Source organism: Chrysemys picta, chromosome 20 (assembly GCF_011386835.1).
Source record: "Chrysemys picta bellii isolate R12L10 chromosome 20, ASM1138683v2, whole genome shotgun sequence".
Taxonomy (NCBI): domain Eukaryota; kingdom Metazoa; phylum Chordata; order Testudines; family Emydidae; genus Chrysemys; species Chrysemys picta.
The window spans coordinates 13,693,626-13,711,665 of NC_088810.1; the positions used below are offsets into that span (position 1 = coordinate 13,693,626).

An 18,040-nucleotide genomic window follows, 5' to 3' on the forward strand; every position below is an offset into this window, starting at 1 on the left:
GACCGTGGCTCCTTGGCATCACACCCTCACTTCCCCCAGCCTGTGGTTTGGTGCTGGCTCAGGCTGCTGCCGGCGGCAACGGAGCTGTGAGTGGCCAGTGCCCTGGGACTCGGTCCAGGGCTCTGCTGCTGGCCATCCACATGGCAGATTCCCCTTGGCAGTGGGGTGCAGCCCAGAGCTTCAGGGCTCCACAAGCAGGACCTACTCTGGCCCAGGACTCGGCTCTGTGCTGCAGGGGGAGCCAGCCCCACACGGCCCAGCTGCCCCATGCAGCTCCTGCCTTATGGACACATGCCCGGAGAGGCGGAGCCCTGGGGATGGGGGTAATTCCCTGGGTTATTCATTCCTCAGGCTCGCCCTGTGCAGAGACGCCCTGTGCAACAACCCTTCTAGAGCCCTCGGGGGGGAGGGGCGGAGGAGGGGGTCTCCTTCCGGGTAGCCCCCTCCCTCTGAGAAAGTGATGACCCAGGACTCTGGGGTTTTGTTCCTGTTCTGCCCCTAGCTCTCAGTGAGACCTCGGCCCAGTCGCTGCCCCTCCCTGTGCCTCACCTTTCTCACCCACCACTGGGGCGACAGGTTCAAGGCTCTTGGAGATGAATGCGGCCCTGCACTGGTGTGGTGTGAAGCAAGCTCAGCTTGGTCGCTGGCTGGATTGCTGCCTAGAGACTCTCCTCAGCCCCAATCTATGCTCGTGGCCCCCCTTTTCTCCCCAAGCTGCACTCACCCAGCCCGGCGCCACCCTATCTCCCCCCCCAATCTGCACGCCTGCCGCCCTGCCCCCCACGGGCCCCCGGTCTGCACGGGCTGGGCCCTGCCCCCCTCAAATTTGTGCTCACAGACCAGCCCACTTTAGTCTCTCCCCCCGTGGTAGACAATGGCAGTGGTGGGGGAGGGCTGGGCTGCCGGTGTCAGTGTGGCTGTGCCTTTGCTCTGCAGCTGGGAACAACAGGGAGGAGCGATGCCCAGGTGGATGGGAACAGCAGCCTCGTCTTCCGGCCACTGGTTAAGGAGCAGCATGGAGCCTGGGAGTGCACGGTCAGCAACCAGGTGGCCCGGATCAGCACCACCACCTCCGTCTACGTGCTGGGTGAGTTGGGCTATGCCAGCCCCACCACCAGCTGCCCATGGTGGGTGGGAGGCCTGATCCAGGGCCGCTGGGCTCTGAGGAGGGAGCTCTGTGTGTGTATGTATGGGGGGATGCATTGGCAGTGTGTCTATGGGTCTCAGGGTGGGGAAGGGTGGTTGTGTGTGGGGGGGGGGAATGAGGCTCAGGTTGGGGCTGGGCAGCTCTGTGTGTGTGTGTGTGTGTATGAGGCTTGGGGGGGGGGTGATTGTGTGTGTATGGGGTTCGGGGTGGAGGTGGGCGGCTGTGTGTCTGTGTGTCTGAGGCTCAGGGTGGGGTGAGTGCTTGTGTGTGTATGGGGTTCGGGGTGGAGGGGCGGCTGTGTGTGTGGGGGGGGGGGGGGGGCTGAGCTGCTGTGTGTCTGTGTATGGGACTCAGGGTGGGGGGTTTGTGCCTGCTGAGTGGTGTGTGTGCACTGGCTGTGCATGGGAATGCCTGGCGGAGCGTATATGAGACGAACACCCAATCTCCACATCCCAGACCCCGTATCGCTCTGGAATCCATGTTGGATTTGGCCTGTGCCCAGCTCCATTGGGCACTGCCAGGGACCCTGCAGTGTGAGGCCAGTGTGCCCAGGTGACCAGCATCCCAGCCGCTCCCTCGAGCACAGCAACTGCCAATTGGGAGACCACAGATGCAGGTGCCTCCCCTGTGGATGGTGCCTGCCCATTTCATCTGTGGGGAGGGGCGTTCGTGCTGGCCAGGTGGTGTTCTGCCCCCGGCAGCTCCCAGCCAGCGCCTGAGCCCTGGGAGGGGCAGATCAGAGATGGCCCCTGACTCACTCCCCACCCGACTGTCTCCACCAGGCACCAGCCCTCACGCTGTCACCAACGTCTCGGTGCTGTCACTGCTTCTGGCAGCCAACGTCTCCTGGCAGCCGGGTTTCGACGGGGGATACTTCCAGAGGTTCAGCGTCTGGTACACGCCACTGTGAGTCCCATGCCGGGCAGGGCTCTCAAGTCCCAGGGGCACCCCCTGTCTACCAGCTCTGGAAGTGGGCTGGCGCGGCCATGGGGGCACAGCCTATGGCCCAGGCTAGCCGTGGGTGTGAGCGCGGGATCCCTGCCCCATGCAAGACAGACACAACACGGGGAATTCCCAGCTCTCAGCACAGGTGGAGGCTGTGTCCCTGTGCCCTCCTGAGGGGTGAATGGGGGGGCTCTCAGGCACAGGCCCTCACTGAGGGGGACGTATGGGGAGGGTGTGTGTGGGGGGTTGGGCCCCAGTGCTGGCTCCAGCTCACCTGCTCTGTCTCCTCAGGGTGAAGCACCTGAACCGGCTCCATCATGACTGGGTGTCACTGACGGTGCCTGTGGGGGCTGGGTACCTCCTGGTGGAGAACCTGCAGCCGGCCACTGGCTACCAGTTCAGCGTCCTGTCCCAGAACAAGCTGGGCAGCGGCCCCTTCAGTGAGATCGTCACCTCCTTCCCCCTGGGTGAGAGAGCCTCTGGCACCCCCTCCCCCTGAGTACCACCCCCCCACCAGCAGCTGGGAATTGAGCTTACCTCTTCCCCCGCCTGCACCCCTGAGAACTGGGCCCTCCATGCCAGCTGTGGGAATGGCCCCACCACCGCCAGCACTCTAGAGAACTACCCCGCCACCAGTCCCAGGAATGGCTCCCCCACTGCCAGCACCCCGGGAATGTCCCACCCACTGCCCACACCTCTGAGAACCAGGCTCCCCTCTCTCCACCTGCCAGCCCCAGGAATGGCCCCCCACCACCGCCAGCAACCCTGAGAATCAGCCCCACCACCACCAACCCCGGCAATGAGCCCCCACCAGCAGCACTCCCCCCCCCCCTTAGAGAACGGGGCTCCCCACTGCCCGCACCTCTGAGAACTGCCCCTCCTGAGCCCCGGGAATGGCACCCCCACTGCCAGCAGCCTAGAGAACCGCCCTCCACCCCAGCCCCAGGAATGCCCCTCCCCCCCGCCAGCACTCCCTCCCTTCAAGAATGGGGCTCCCCCCCACCAGCCCTGGGAATGGCTCTCCCACTGCCAGCACCCTGCCTCCTGGAAATATTATCCTCTACCTTCCCCCAGCCTCTGGGAACAGCTCCCCTACACCTGGGAACAGCTCCTCCACCTACAAGAGGGACCTCACCTGTAGGGCTACCCTCACCTTTGCCGGCCCCCCAGAAGGGGCATTCCCAATGGCCACCTTTTGGGAGAGATCCCCACCCCCTGAACTCCTGGGAAAGGAACCCCCACCCTTCAAGTGATGCCTGGAAACCCCCCGGGCTCTGGGGCTGCCCCTTCCCATGTCCCCTCCCCAGAGCTGGTCCCACCCTCTCCCCCAGGGAGGTTCCAATCATGAAGGGAGGAACATGCTTCCCAGCCACCCACCCGAGCTCACATGCCCTGAGTGGCTGCCCTGGGGCTCCCCCCAGCACGCCGCTGAATGGCTGTCCTGGGGCTCTCCCCCATTCTCCCCTCAAAAGGCTGCCTGGGGCTGCTCCTCTCCCTGAATGGCTGCTCTGGGACTCACCCCCACCCTAAGTGGCTGCCTGGGGCTCCTCCCAGCCCCCCCCCCCCCCCCGAATGGCTGCCCTGGGGCTTCCCGACTCCCCAAATGGCTGTCTGGTTCTTTTCCTCAGTGTCTCCTTTCCCTTCAGGTTTCCCGACGACCGAGGTGCCTCCCGAGCTGCCCACCACAGCTACACACGTCTTTCTGTCCCCCCCACAGTCCCTGACGGCCAATGAGACATCACGCGGGGTCCTGCTGCAGTGGGAGCCCCCGTTGCAGTTCTCCGTGGCCCTGACAGGCTACGCACTGGAGTTACGGCAGGACCAGGGCGGCTGGGAGGGGCTGGATGGCTCCATCCCCAGCACGAAGACCCAGGTCCTGGTGCCAGGACTCATCAAGGTTGGCAGGGGGACGGGGGTTGAAATGCCAACCTCTGGGTCTTGCATTGGATGTTTCTGCACCAGGTCTCCGCCTGCTGCTGCTGAGATTGGCAGCCCGAGCCCCTGGCACTGAACTGTGAAGGATGCAGCCCTAGGCTTGAGGAGCAGCCCCTCCCTGGCTGGGTGGCGCTAGTGGCACACTGGGCGCGCCTCATGGCCCCTCATTAGCGCTGTGCTGATGTACCCGCCCCCAGCTGGCTTTGTGGAGTTTGGAGACCCCCGCCAGGCGGGACCCCCGGGCGGGGAGTGGAGAGTGGCTCTGCACAAGCAGGGGGCTGGCAGCCCATGGGACGAACAGTGGCTCCAGGCTGGTGCCTGGTGCTCCTTCAGGGTGGGAAGCCCTGGGCCTTGGCTCACAGGGTTTGCTACGGAGCCTGTGCCCTGGCGCTGCAGGCTTCTGAGTCTCGGGACAGCAGCAAGCCCCAGAAGGGCTAGAGGGGCCCAAACAGCCTGGTCGGGCACAGGCCAAGGTGCATCATGGGAGTGTTCTCTTGCCCAGCAGTCCACTGGGGGTGGAAATGGGGTTCTGCTCTGCTCCAGCACTGGCCCCCTGGTGGTGAGTACTGCGTGGACGGTTCTGGCCGGAAGGGGCTCTGCTTGTCCCCAGGTGTCACTGCACCTTTCAGAGGTGCTTTGAGACGGTGCGTCTGGTGCTGGGATGGAAACCCTCAGCTCGCTGCACACATGGCTGCGGGTCCTGTGGCAGGAGCTGCCTCTGGTCTGCGCCCCACGTCATGGGGGAGAGCCAGCAGGTGCTGGCCGTAACGCTAACGCAGCCTCTGCTCTCCCAGGACGCCTGCTACGAGTTCCGCCTGGTGGCCTTTGCCGGGATCTACATGAGCGACCCCAGCAACACCGTGAACGTCTCCACGGCAGGTAAAGCTCTTTGCTGCCCCGGACAGCCAGCCACACCCTGGCAGGACCCTGGGTCTCCTTGGGGTGCAGGGGAGGGGACCTGTACTGCCATAACTCCTGTGCTGCCCCCTCCATGCACCCAAGCCAGGCCAGCCTGGGTGTGACAGGGACAGGAATGGAACTGGCCATTGTGCCCAAGCAGAGGGCCCCTCCCCGCAGGTAGGTAAGTGTCTATGGGCTGGTTTCCCCCTAAGGGAGAAGCACGGTATCCCCTCGCCCTGCTGGCTGTCTGAGGCCTCTCCCCATCACCTTGCCCAGGTATGGAGGTGTATCCATCCCGCACTCAGTTGCCTGAGCTCCTGCCGCAGCCTGTGCTGGCTGGTGTCATCGGGGGCATCTGCTTCCTCAGCGTGGCTGTGATCTTCAGCACCATGGTAGCCTGCATCATGAACCGCCGGCGTGCCGCCCGCCTCCAGAAACGCAGGCAAGGTAGGGACCCAGCCCTGGCATGGGCACGCAGCTGCCGAGGCCGGGAACACAGCAAGGGGATGGGATCTTCGCTGGGCAGCCCAGAAACACAATGGAGGATGGGGTGAGGTCTCTCAGTGGGGTCAGGGGTCATTCCCTACATGGGGTAAGGGGTTGTAGCCCAGGTGGGGGGCACAGGAGGTTGTAACCCAGGTTGGGTGACAGCCCCCTCTGGGTTGGTTGGGTGGGAAGAGCCCAGAGGAGCGAGGAGCTGAGGTCAGGCTGGCATGGGACACTCAGAATCCCAGGACTATTGCAGCCAGAGGGTGAGTTCAAAGTGGTTCAGTTAACTGGGTGCCCTGTTGGTGGGGCTGCTCTGACTTTGGTTTGACCCAGGCTAGTGCAGTTTCGCTACAGCCATTAGGAACCAACTTAGGCTAAAAAGCAACCAGCCACCGTGGTGAGCCACAGTCCCCGGGGGCTGCCCCTAGGTCACTGAACTCCCGGGGTAACACCAGTGCCACTTTCCCCGGTTGACAAGGCCTGGGAATGATGAAGGTCCCTTGATCCCAGCCTCTCTACCCCTCCCTTCATCTGCTGCTTGCTCCTGGAGGAGCAAAACCTGCCCAGGGCATGTCCCCCTGCTGGGAACAGGGGCTGTGGGGAAGGGGAGCTGAGAAGCGCAACACCATTAGGTCAAGGCACTGGCAGGGTCAGCGGGGTGGGAAATGGGACACGGGGCCTTTCCTTTCTAGGGAGCACCGATTCTGATCCGGCCCCAGGGCAATAGGGACTATAACCCATCCCCCGATGGCTGTCTGGTGGCCCCGTTTCATGCCGTTTGTCACAAGCAGGTGATCACCCCCCAACCCATGGGGGCCCTCAGGGCTCAGCTGGGGGCCAGGGGTGGGCGTGGGCCACTGCAGTCTCCTCATCTCACGTTGAGTTGCTTGCCATGTGATCCCCTTGTGTTCTCATGACCTTCCAGATCCACCAATCGTCTTCTCCCCCAACAAGAAGCTTCCACCTCCACAGTAAGTCGCGCCATTCCACGACATCTTCCTGTCTCACCATGCTCCCTGTGCCATTCTGTTCTCCTTGCTTTCCCCATTCGCTCCCCGCTGGCTCAGGGTGGGGCTTTGAGTGGGAGGGAGGGAGGCTGGGTCCTGGCTGCTGGGGTGGGGCTGTGGGAAACGGGCTACCCCTCCACTGGCCATGCTCTGGTGTGGGGCTAGCTCCCCAGCGTGCACTTTGACCCTTCCCTCTCGGGGCTGGGGGGTTGTCCTCAGTTCTTGGAGTGAATGTGCAGGCCAGGTTGGATGGGGGGAACAAGTAGGCAGGGGCTGCCCCGTGGCATGAGGCAGGAGGATCCCCCCATTAATTCCTCTCTTTCTCTGCAGAAATTCTCACAGCTCTGGTAGCCCGGACAGCGCCATAAAGCTGAAGCTGCAGGCCTCCCCGTATCAGAGCTTGCGCCGGACCCTGCTGTGGGGGGAGAAGGCTGGCACCAGTCTGGGCCTCACCATCGCTGGTGGCCCTAGGAGCAGTTCCAAGTACATGGTGTACGAAAGCCACATTGGGGATACGATGCCCCTGGAGCGCATCTGCCGAGGCCCCGATGGGCGCTTTGTGGTGGAGACGGACAGGCTGCCCCGGGAGGCCTCCCTCTGCACCCTTGAGACGGAGCTGTTCCCCGAGCTCCTGCAGCAGGATCCCTCCCCCACCCCGCCTGAGCCCAGCCCGCCAGCACCCTACCTGCAGGTGTATGCTCCCCCAGAGGCAGAGGAGCCTGTCTGGAAGAGGGGAGTGCCGCTGCGGCCCAAGGCCACAGGCCAGGCCCGCAGAGAAGCCAGATCCTCTGGCTACCGCCAGGGACGCTACTTCAGCTACTGCAGCAGCCCCACGGACGAAGCCAAGCCCTTGTGCAGCATCAACCTCAGCCCTGTGGCCTCCTCAATGCCGCTGCCCCTCAGCACAGTGGAGGAGCCGCGGGACGGCATGTGTTGCGAGGGGCACTGCCAGAGCACTGTCAGCACGCTGCGCAACTCCCCAGGCCCTGGGGGCTCCCCCGTGCTCAGCAGGCTGTTGAGCGCCCCAGCTCTGGCCAGCCCCAAGCCACTGGGCTCTGGGTCTCCGAGCAGCCAGCAGAGAGCCAGCTCCTCGGCCCAGAGTGGGATCCTCCAGTACCTGAGCCTGCCTTTCTTCAAGGAGATGAGCGTGGATGGGGACTGGCCACCCCAAGAGGAGCCCCACGAGCTCCAGCCCCTGGGCAGCACAGAGCCCACCCTGCTGCGGGAGGAGGGTCCCATGCAGAGCACGGAGGGAGCGGTCTGCCTGGACTACATGGACACGCGTGGCACTGCAGAGTCTCCTCTGGAGCAAGCGCCCAGCAAGGCTCTCCTCAAACCACCAGAGCCACAGATGGGCCCTGCCAAGGCTGCCCTGCCTGGGAGCACGGTGTGGCCAGGCTACCTGGGCCCCAGCTCCGACCCGCTCCTGGCCAAGGAGCAGGCCCCCTGGGGCCGGGGGCCATCGCCCACGGACAGTAGCAGGACCGAGCTGATGTACACAGCCGTCTCCTCAGAGTCCAACTGGGCCTTGAGCCTGCCAGGGCAGCCGTTGCCTGCAGAGCTGCTGGAAGCTCAGGTGCCTGAGAAGCACCAGGCCCCGGGGACCCTCTGCCTGCAGGGGCCACCTGCTGAGAAGCTGCTGCGGGGCAGCCTGACCAGCCAGAGTAGCGGCCGGGGCAGCGTGTCCTTCATGAGACCCCCCTCGTTGGCACTGTCATTAGGGGGCACCTACCTCAGCTCCCCCCTAGGGGAAACAGCGGGCTGGCAAAGCGAAAGCGAGTCCCGGGGCTCCACGGTAGAGGAGGGCAGGCCAAGGAAGGAGCTGATCGTCGCCACTGTCAGCAAGAGGTGAGCCGCATGGGTTGGATGTGGGGGGGGGGGGGAAGAAACCCCAGGACTCCTGGGTTCTATTCTGCTGACTCATGCGGTGACAGGGGGATAATAACCCCAGGGCCTGCTTTGCAGCGTGGATGCTGAGAGCCCAGGGCAGTGGCTATGGGGGAGCTATCCGAGGGAACCCCAAATCTGGCATTACTAGCCTGGAAACCAGCTGCACTTACCCACCCAGACCCCGAACACCCTCAGCTCTGCCCTGCCCTGGCTCCTGGGGAGAACGAGGGATGAAAAGCCCTTCTCTGTGTAATGGAATCGGGGATTGTAAAGTGCCCCCCTTGGCACTGCCAAATGCAGGGGCTGGAGATGGACCTAAGCTGCTATGAGCAGAGTTCCCACTGGCCTCTCCCCTCCTGTGAGTGATTCTTTTCTTCCTGATGTTCACATGAGCCGATGCCCAGCTGCTAGGCTGTTGTCCCCTGTGGCATGGAAGGGTGAGGGAAGTCCATGCTGCCATTGGCTTTGTTCTGGAGCAGGGCGTGGGAGCCTGCCACACTCCTGCAGAGAGCAACAGACAGTGCTGGTGGTTGGTCCATGGGGTGAAGAGGGAGCTGAAAGGCTGTGAAATTCCTGGAGACCTGGCATGGGGCAGTCTGCCCTAGACACTAAAAATTGTGGACCGGGCAGAGATACTGGATTGATGGCTTATTACAACGATTTGTTTCCCGCTAAGAACTCCCCTATCCCCAGCTGCTTTCCCCCGCACCTTCCTTTCCTCCCTAGGCTGGAGGGGGGGTAACGAGCCACTTCACCTTGAATGGTCCCTTGATGTGTGTTAACCACTTATGCTAAACTCTCTGGTCCCCCCTTGTATTTTGCAGTGACGCTGGGGGTACCTCTCCCAGCCCTGTGTAGCTCGAAAGCTTGTCTCTCTCACTAACAGAAGTTGGTCCAATAAAAGATATTACCTCACCCCCCAGATCTCTTGAACATCCCCAGAACAACCAGTTAGAGAGGCCTGGGGGGCAGCATAAGACCCGGGAGGGTAAGAGCCATCAGCCTGCAGCGTGGCCAGACAGACTGATGCTGGTTCTTAAAGTAGTTTCATGTCTGAGCTCCAGAATCTCTTCATCGCTATGGGAAATGTCTGAGCCTCCTGGCTACCAAGAGCCCTCAGGCTGGCCACAAGGTGTAACTGGCACTGTTGCTCTGCAGGCCACCTGGACCAATAGCTCTGAGAGCAGGGGGGACTGTTCTAGCTGCCTCAAGGTGGTGTTGACCCTGAACCCTAACAATGGCACATCACTGCTGATTGCTTTAGCAGCAGCCTCCTGTTAGGGTGCATTCCCGAGACTGCTGAACGCAGTGTCAGATACCCAGCTGGGAGCATCTTGTCAGTGTCTGGGATCGCGGGGAGGGACTAAGGAATTCAAATGTCCCTCCCCTGAAATCTCCAGGCCTCTTTGTCCTGATCCAAGCAGGTGAGGAAAGGAGGGGCTCTTCCCTTCCCCCTACCAGAGCTTCTGAAACCACTTCCCAAGCCCTCCAACCCCCTCCCCCCCACCCCTCAGCGGCTTTGCAGTTCCGGGGCTGGACATGGCCCAGCCCGCACCATGGGAGATGTACTGGGCCAGGAGAGTGAGCGGGAGGGAGCTCTGGGCGTCCTGGCTGCATGTCAGGACGTGCTTGTGGAGCTGGCACATGCCCAGACCCCGGGGCTGATGCCGTCCTAGCAGCCAGCTTCATTGCGGGCCTCACTGGGTGTGTCGGGGGAAGCCCCTCAGCAAATGGAGCAGAGCTTATATCCATGCCCTGCACGCCACCCCCTAGCACCGGTCCCCTGGCAGACCATGGCCTGCTCCCGCACAGCCAGCTCCCACCAATGCTGGAGGTCATGGGGTATGCAGGCCTGTGCTGCCCCTGGCCTGGATTGTCACCAGAGCATCCGTCACCCCCCAGTGGCCACTGTGTCAGCTGCTGCTGTGTGCCTAGCTTGCTCTGGGCTCCTGTCTTGTGCTACGGTTGCAGGGGAGCAGGTCAGGTCTGGCCCAGGACACTCCAGGCCAGGCCAGGCCAGCGGTGGCACCGGGCTCAGGGACACTGTGCAGCCCCGTTTGGGATGTGTAATGGGATCACACCTGAGCACCTTCTCGTGACCAGAGGTGGCTCTACAGCCCCTGCCACAGCTTTCCCCTTTTTCAGGGCTCCTCAAACCCAACTCAGGCCAAAGGAAATTAAAATATTTCCCATTAGGCTCCACTTGACTCAGTCCTCAGCTGTGTCCTGGCCCTCCAGTGTGTCTCTCCCTTAGCTGGGGGGTTCCCAGAGCTGGGCACAATTCAGTGTCTCTGCAGGAGCTGGACGGGCTCCCTGCAGCCACTGCTGCAAGCCAGCTCCAGCTCTTCTGGCTCCTGACCATCCCCCTCGCTGCAGCACCTGCTGCTCTCTGCTCACCCAGGTGCCCCTCCTTTGGGAAAGGGGGCTGGCTAGCCACAAGCCTCCAGCCCTGCAGGGGGGGCACTCCACGCCCGGCTCGTTCCCCCAGGGCGCTGGGGGGGGGCACTCTGTGCCCGGCTCGGCTTGCTCCCCCAGGGCGCTATGGGGGGGGGCACTCTGCGCCCGGCTCGGCTCGCTCCCCCAGGGCGCTGTGGGGGGGGCACTCTGCGCCCGGCTCGGCTCGCTCCCCCAGGGCGCTGTGGGGGGGGCACTCTGCGCCCGGCTCAGCTCACTCCCCCAGGGCGCTGTGTGGGTCGGGGGTGCATTCCACACCCGGCTTGGCTCACTCCCCCAAGGCGCTGTGGGGGGGGCACTCCGTGTCCGACTCGGCTCGCTCCCCCTGGGTGCTGTGAGGGTGGGGGGCACTCCACGCCCGGCTCGGCTTGCTCCCCCAGGGCGCTGTGGGGGGGGTCACTCTGCGCCCGGCTCAGCTCACTCCCCCAGGGCGCTGTGGGGGGGGGGGGTCACTCTGCGCCCGGCTCGGCTCGCTCCCAAGGGCACTGTGGGGAGGGGGGGCACTCTGCGCCTGGCTCGGCTTGCTCCCCCAGGGCGCTGTGGGGGGGGGGCACTCCGCGCCTGGCTCAGCTCACTCCCCCAGGGCGCTGTGTGGGTCGGGGGTGCATTCCACACCCGGCTTGGCTCACTCCCCCAGGGCGCTGTGGGGGGGGCACTCCGTGTCCGACTCGGCTCGCTCCCCCTGGGTGCTGTGAGGGTGGTGGGCACTCCACGCCCGGCTCGGCTCGTTCCCCCTGGGCACTGTGCTGCCAGTTGTCGAGTGTTATGGGCTCAGGCTCATCCCGGATGCCCGGGGTTTTGTGGCTCAGTGGCAGATCTAGCTGTGGGACAGTGAGTGACCCCTGTGTGGCCCACGGAGCTGCATGTGCACCCCATGGGGAAGGGAGGCTAGAGATGACCCCAGCAGCCCAGGCAGAGTCACCGCCCCAGCCCTGGGGCTCTGCTGTGTAGCCTTGTGCTGTTGCTGACGCCAATGCACAGGAAGGCCCATCTCTCCCATGCTGCAGGGGATGCTCGGTCACTGGCCTGGGGACCCGAGCAGCAGGGAGAGCCCAGCCCAGTGAGCTGGGAGGAAGTGAGGAAGATGGTGGACTACATCACAGAGCCCAGGTCAAGCTCAGCGGCAGGCTGTGCTTCTTGAGCCTGTCCATGAGGTGTTGCCCTGGGCCCAAGCCATGCCCTGGGTCTGGGATGGATGGGGCATTGGGACCTCGCTCCCATCCTGCACCGCATGGCCCCACCCTGCTGGACCCAGGGGCGGCCAGTCCCTGGGGGCCTGCTGGGTGCAATGCCAGGCCCAGGGCCCTGGAGTTGGAAGGTCGCTTGCCACCCCCTGTGGGAAGCGTGAAGCTTCCCTGGGACAGAGAATCACAGAAGATTAGGGTTGGAAGGGACCTCAGGAGATCATCTAGTCCAACCCCCTGCTCAAAGCAGGACCAATTCCCAACTAAATCATCCCAGCCAGGGCTTTGTCAAGCTGGGCCTTAAAAACCATCAAACGATGGAGATTCCACCAATCTCCCTAGGTAACCCATTCCAGTGCTTCACCACCCTCCTAGTGAAATAGTGTTTCCTAATATCCAACCTAGACCTCCCCCACTGCAACTTGAGACCATTGCTCCTTGTTCTGTCATCTGGTACCACTGAGAATAGTCTAGATCCATTCTCTTTGGAACCCCCCTTCAGTTGAAGGCTGCTATCAAATCCCCCCTCACTCTTCTCTTCTGAAGCCTAAATAATCCCAGTTCCCTCAGCCTCTCCTTGTAAATCATGTGCCCCAGCCCCCTAATCATTTTCATTGCCCTCCACTGGACTCTCCAATTTGTCCACAGCCTTTCTGTAGTGGGGGGGCCAAAACTGGACACAGTACTCCAGATGTGGCCTCACCAGTGCTGAATAGAGGGGAATAATCACTTCCCTCGATCTGCTGGCAATACCCCTACTTATACAGCCCAATATGCCGTTACCTTTCTTGGCAACAAGGGCACACTGCTGACTCAAATCCAGCTTCTCATTCACTGTAATCCCCAGGTCCTTTTCTGCAGAACTGCCGCTTAGCCAGTTGGTCCCCAGCCTGTAGCGGTGCCTGGGATTCTTCCGTCCTAAGTGCAGGACTCTGCACTTGTCCTGGTTGAACCTCATCAGACTTCTTTTGGCCCAATCCTCCAATTTGTCTAGGTCACTCTGGACCCTATCCCTACCCTCCAGCGTATCTACCTCTCCCCCCAGCTTAGTGTCATCTCCTACTAGGGTCACACCCTGTGTCCTGACAGCCTCAGTCAGAGCATTCGCAACCTCAGCCTGCCCCCTCCCACCCCCACCAGCAGCCAGCCCCATGTCAACATCCTCTCGGGTCTCCCTTCACCCTGTGCTGGGCATGGCACTGGGGCAGTGTCCCCCCCTGCTCTCGTCTCCCTGACACTGAGCATGGCAGTGGGGCAGCCAGCCCTGTGTGTTAGCATCCCCTCTGCTTCCCCCCCCCCACCCCAGTGGTGCAGGGGATGGCAGTGGGGCAGCCAGCCCTGTGTGTTAGCATCCCCTCTGCTTCCCGCCCCCCCAGTGGTGCTGGGGATGGCAGTGGGGCAGCCAGCCCCCCTGCTCTCCCTTTTACCCCTGCCGCCCCAGCACTGGGCATTGTCCCACATCAGTGCCCCAGCTCCTAACACCCGCTTTTGCCCTCTGCCTGGCAGGAGGAACACGTCTGTGGATGAGAATTATGAGTGGGACTCGGAGTTTGCGCTGGAGTCAGACATCCTGGATGCTCTGCAGCTGTACCGCAGTGGGGACCCCAAGAGACCCGTCTCCACCATCGCCGTGCAGGAGCTGGAGCGGCAGAGTGAGTGAGCAGGGCCTCGGGCGTTGCCATGCGGGGCTGCAGGGTGCTCCTGCCCAGAGTCCTGCCCCCCAAGCCCTCCCTGCTGTTCCAGGTCCCTAACTCTCTGCCCTGGACTCCTGTACAGGGACATGAGGGTGTGAGTATAAACAGCTGCCCCATCCTACTCCAGAGGTGGCTGCATCTCCATATGGGAGGTGAGCAGAGTCTGTATTGTGTTTCGGGATACAAGGGGTTGACACAAGCCCTCCCCTCCAGGATGAGGCATGCAGAGAAACAGAAAGTTACAGCATGGTCCATCTTGGCCAGCACAGAGACCTCTGACCCCTCTTTAGTCCCAGCCCAGGAGCCCACACTTAACAGCTTCACCAGGCCTTTGTTCTCCAGCTGGTCACACCTGGCTGGCTTCCTGCAGAGGGTGGGCCATCCATGGTCGTTAGTTGCTAGGTGCCAAATGTCCAGGCAGTGGGAGAGACCATTGTCTTCTCAGTCTCTCCATGGGCATTGGGCCCCAGGCCCCACACAGCCAGGCATCAGTCACACCTGGATCTCTGCCAAGTAAGTAGAGACCTGTCAGCTGAACAACCCTTTCCCACCTCCTAGTTAACCATGCACCACCTAGGGGAAATTGAGGCACATACAATATTAATACAAAATATTACAAAAAATTCCCACTCTGCCCCAGGGCTGGCTTCAGACCAAGCCTCCAATGTCCCTGCTCCAGGCCTAGCAGTGGGGCAGCTGGGCACAGTGTTGTATTCCCACCCCACCACACTGGAGGCCACCAGGCCCAGTCTAGCTCCTCCCCATCCCCTGCTGGAGTCAGAGCCTCTCAACCCCACAGGGCTGCTGTTTGGTGCTGCTCAATCCCAGCCAGGGACCAGGCTCACCAGCTGTTACTCCCAGCTGGGAGCCCCCATGTGAGCCGTGCTAAGCCAGTCCCAGCCGGGAGCCCCCATGGGCCAGCCCGTCTGAGCCGTGCTAAGCCGGTGCCAGCTGGGAGCCCCCATGGGCGGGCCTGTGTGAGCCGTGCTGAGCCAGTCCCAGCCGGGACCTCCCGTGGGCGGGCCCGTGTGAGCCATGCTGAGCCGGTCCCAGCCAGGAGCCCCCGTGGGCAGGCCCGTGTGAGCCATGCTGAGCCGGTCCCAGCCGGGAGCCCCCATGGGCAGGCCCGTGTGAGCCATGCTGAGCCGGTCCCAGCCGGGAGCCCCGGTGGGCGGGCCCGTGTGAGCCGTGCTGAGCCGGTCCCAGCCGGGAGCCCCCATGGGCGGGCCCGTGTGAGCCGTGCTAAGCCGGTGCCAGCTGGGAGCCCCCGTGGGCGGGCCCGTGTGAGCTGTGCTAAGCCGGTCCCAGCCAGGAGCCCCCGTGGGCGGGCCCGTGTGAGCTGTGCTAAGCCGGTGCCAGCCGGGAGCCCCCGTGGGTGGGCCCGTGTGAGCTGTGCTAAGCCGGTGCCAGCCGGGAGCCCCCGTGGGCCAGCCCGTGTGAGCTGTGCTAAGCCAGTCCCAGCCGGGAGCCCCGGTGGGCGGGCCCGTGTGAGCCGTGCTGAGCCGGTCCCAGCCGGGAGCCCCCATGGGCGGGCCCGTGTGAGCCGTGCTAAGCCGGTGCCAGCTGGGAGCCCCCGTGGGCGGGCCCGTGTGAGCTGTGCTAAGCCGGTCCCAGCCAGGAGCCCCCGTGGGCGGGCCCGTGTGAGCTGTGCTAAGCCGGTGCCAGCCGGGAGCCCCCGTGGGTGGGCCCGTGTGAGCTGTGCTAAGCCGGTGCCAGCCGGGAGCCCCCGTGGGCCAGCCCGTGTGAGCTGTGCTAAGCCAGTCCCAGCCGGGAGCCCCGGTGGGCAGGCCCGTGTGAGCCGTGCTGAGCCGGTCCCAGCCGGGAGCCCCCATGGGCGGGCCCGTGTGAGCCGTGCTAAGCCGGTGCCAGCTGGGAGCCCCCGTGGGCGGGCCCGTGTGAGCTGTGCTAAGCCGGTCCCAGCCAGGAGCCCCCGTGGGCGGGCCCGTGTGAGCTGTGCTAAGCCGGTGCCAGCCGGGAGCCCCCGTGGGTGGGCCCGTGTGAGCTGTGCTAAGCCGGTGCCAGCCGGGAGCCCCCGTGGGCCAGCCCGTGTGAGCTGTGCTAAGCCAGTCCCAGCCGGGAGCCCCGGTGGGCGGGCCCGTGTGAGCCGTGCTGAGCCGGTCCCAGCCGGGAGCCCCCATGGGCGGGCCCGTGTGAGCCGTGCTAAGCCGGTGCCAGCTGGGAGCCCCCGTGGGCGGGCCCGTGTGAGCTGTGCTAAGCCGGTCCCAGCCAGGAGCCCCCGTGGGCGGGCCCGTGTGAGCTGTGCTAAGCCGGTGCCAGCCGGGAGCCCCCGTGGGTGGGCCCGTGTGAGCTGTGCTAAGCCGGTGCCAGCCGGGAGCCCCCGTGGGCCAGCCCGTGTGAGCTGTGCTAAGCCAGTCCCAGCTGGGAGCCCCCATGGGCGGGCCCGTGTGAGTTGTGCTGAGCCAGTCCCAGCCAGGAGCCCCCGTGGGCGGGCCTGTGTGAGCCGTGCTGAGCCGGTCCCAGCCGGGAGCCCCCATGGGCGGGCCCGTGTGAGCCGTGCTGAGCCGGTCCCAGCCAGGAGTAATTCTTTGCTTCCCTTCCCCCAGCTCTGGAGCAGCCTCCTGGGGAGCACGGTGAGGGAGGGCAGGACTGGGGTGGGGGGTACTTTCTGCCCTCCCTTCCCTTGACACTGTCCCCTTTGCTGGCTTGCAGGTGCCAAAGCTCCCGGTGACGGCAGTGGCTCCCCCGGGAACTCCAAGTCAGTGGATGCCCTGGAGGCGTCGGGCTCACTGCAGCCCCTTGCCAGCCCAGAGGCTCGCTGCGTGGCCCTGAAGGAGGAGTTCCTGGCATACCGGCGCCGCAGGGAGGTTGCCCAGCGACGCAGGCAGAGGATGAGCAGCCACGGCTACGATGAGCGCTTTGAGCAGGCCACGCTTCTGTGAGAGGACACACCCCCACTCTCCAGCACAGCCTGGTTTGGCTGGGCTGGCAAAGAGTCTGCCGGGTGCCAGGGCATCCTTGCAGCGCCCCGGCTGGGCAGAAGCCACACCCCACCATGGGCTCATCAGCGCACCGGGGACAGGACTCAGGAGGCCCCTGCAGTGGCTGGTCTGCCAGGCTGTCCTAGGGCCTGTGATGGGGGGAGCCCATGCCTGGCACTCAGCCTGCCAGGTGCGGTTAGGCCTGGTCAGACCTTCATATAGCACCTGGTTGGCCAGCTGTGGGGACCGAGCTGAGCCCAGGCTCCGTGCCCACAGACAGCACTTGCCACAGGCTGCTTGTCCCTTCCTGCTGGCCCCAGGAGCTCCCATGGGCCAGGCCAGGGAGCACAGGGAGTGGGCCAAGGGATCCTCGCAGGGGATGGGCGGAGGACAGAGGCATTTGTAACGGAATAAAAAGAGAATTGCACAGACTTTAGCCCCCATGTGAGTGACAGACCACGTCGGAAGGGGAGACAGGGGCCAATGCTAGGCGAGGGAGTCTCCACCCCATCTGCCAACTCCCCCCGGCTCTGCGGAATTCCCTGCCTCGTCTTCCGCCGTCGCCCCGCGCCCACCCCCATCTCCTGCCCCCTGGCCCTGCAGAGCGCCCTCCTCCATCTGACCCAGGCACACACTTGGTATCAAGCCACTTTTTCTTGCAGGTGTGGCCTGTGGTTGCTTGGTCCTGCGGCAGGCCCCGATCTAGTTGGCACTGCACCGAGTGCAGGAGGCACTATGGCCCCCCACGGCCAGCCTGGCGCTGATGGATGAGCTTAGACCCTCCTGCCTTTGCCAGCTGTGCCATGCCTGATGCTGCCGGGGGGCCCTAGGCTCCTGCATGGTGCTGGGGCAGCTGGGAGTTGATGAGAACCGATGGCAGTGCAAGGCCCAGGCTCCCTGGCCATCAGCCTCACTCCTGGCCTGAGGTTGTGCCCACCGCAACCCTCCTGGGCTAGGTAATGTGCCTGCCAGGGGCCATGCAGCCTTTCACCTCCAGCTCCCTGCTGCTTCCAGCCGCTCTGACTCCGGCTTGTCTCTGGTTGGCAGGCGCCCCCCTCCCCTGTGGCACTAGCTGCTGCAGGCCCTGTGGGCAGAGGGGCAGCAGGCTGACGGGGCTGTGGAGTCTGCGTAGCCCCCAGAGCCTGGCCGCGTGAAATCCAGCGAGGCGGCTGCTGCAGCAGCCAGCAGGGCTGTTGGGGTGATCACTGGCCAACACCCAAGTGAGGGGCAGGGCTGTGGTGCAGCCCCTGCCATGGGGGCACAGGGGCTACAGCCGGCTCCGGAGCAGCGCCTGGCACGGGCAGGATTAACAGAGGCCACGCCTGGCTGCCGGGCGGATGGGCTGCACTTCCTCTTTCCCCAAATTTGGCCAGGCTCAGGCAGTCACTTGACTGGGGGAGGGGCTGGGGCTGGGCACTCCAGAGACAAACTAAAACCCTGCCCCATGGACCCCTCC

At 64.1% G+C, this 18,040-nt stretch overlaps 1 protein-coding gene across 1 annotated transcript in view; it reads left to right on the forward strand.

The window, feature by feature from the left end:
- Window positions 1-17,016, forward strand: part of IGSF9 (immunoglobulin superfamily member 9) — a 53,858-nt gene extending 36,842 nt beyond the window's left edge. The window contains exons 12-21 of the mRNA XM_065573843.1: window positions 937-1,087; window positions 1,930-2,053; window positions 2,384-2,559; window positions 3,739-3,989; window positions 4,822-4,906; window positions 5,204-5,374; window positions 6,342-6,387; window positions 6,754-8,271; window positions 13,458-13,603; window positions 16,316-17,016. Of these exons, the coding sequence (XP_065429915.1) occupies window positions 937-1,087; window positions 1,930-2,053; window positions 2,384-2,559; window positions 3,739-3,989; window positions 4,822-4,906; window positions 5,204-5,374; window positions 6,342-6,387; window positions 6,754-8,271; window positions 13,458-13,603; window positions 16,316-16,545 (2,898 nt within the window). The 3' untranslated portion in view covers window positions 16,546-17,016. The remainder of the gene's footprint in view (window positions 1-936; window positions 1,088-1,929; window positions 2,054-2,383; window positions 2,560-3,738; window positions 3,990-4,821; window positions 4,907-5,203; window positions 5,375-6,341; window positions 6,388-6,753; window positions 8,272-13,457; window positions 13,604-16,315) is intronic.
- The last annotated feature ends 1,024 nt before the right edge of the window (window positions 17,017-18,040 follow it).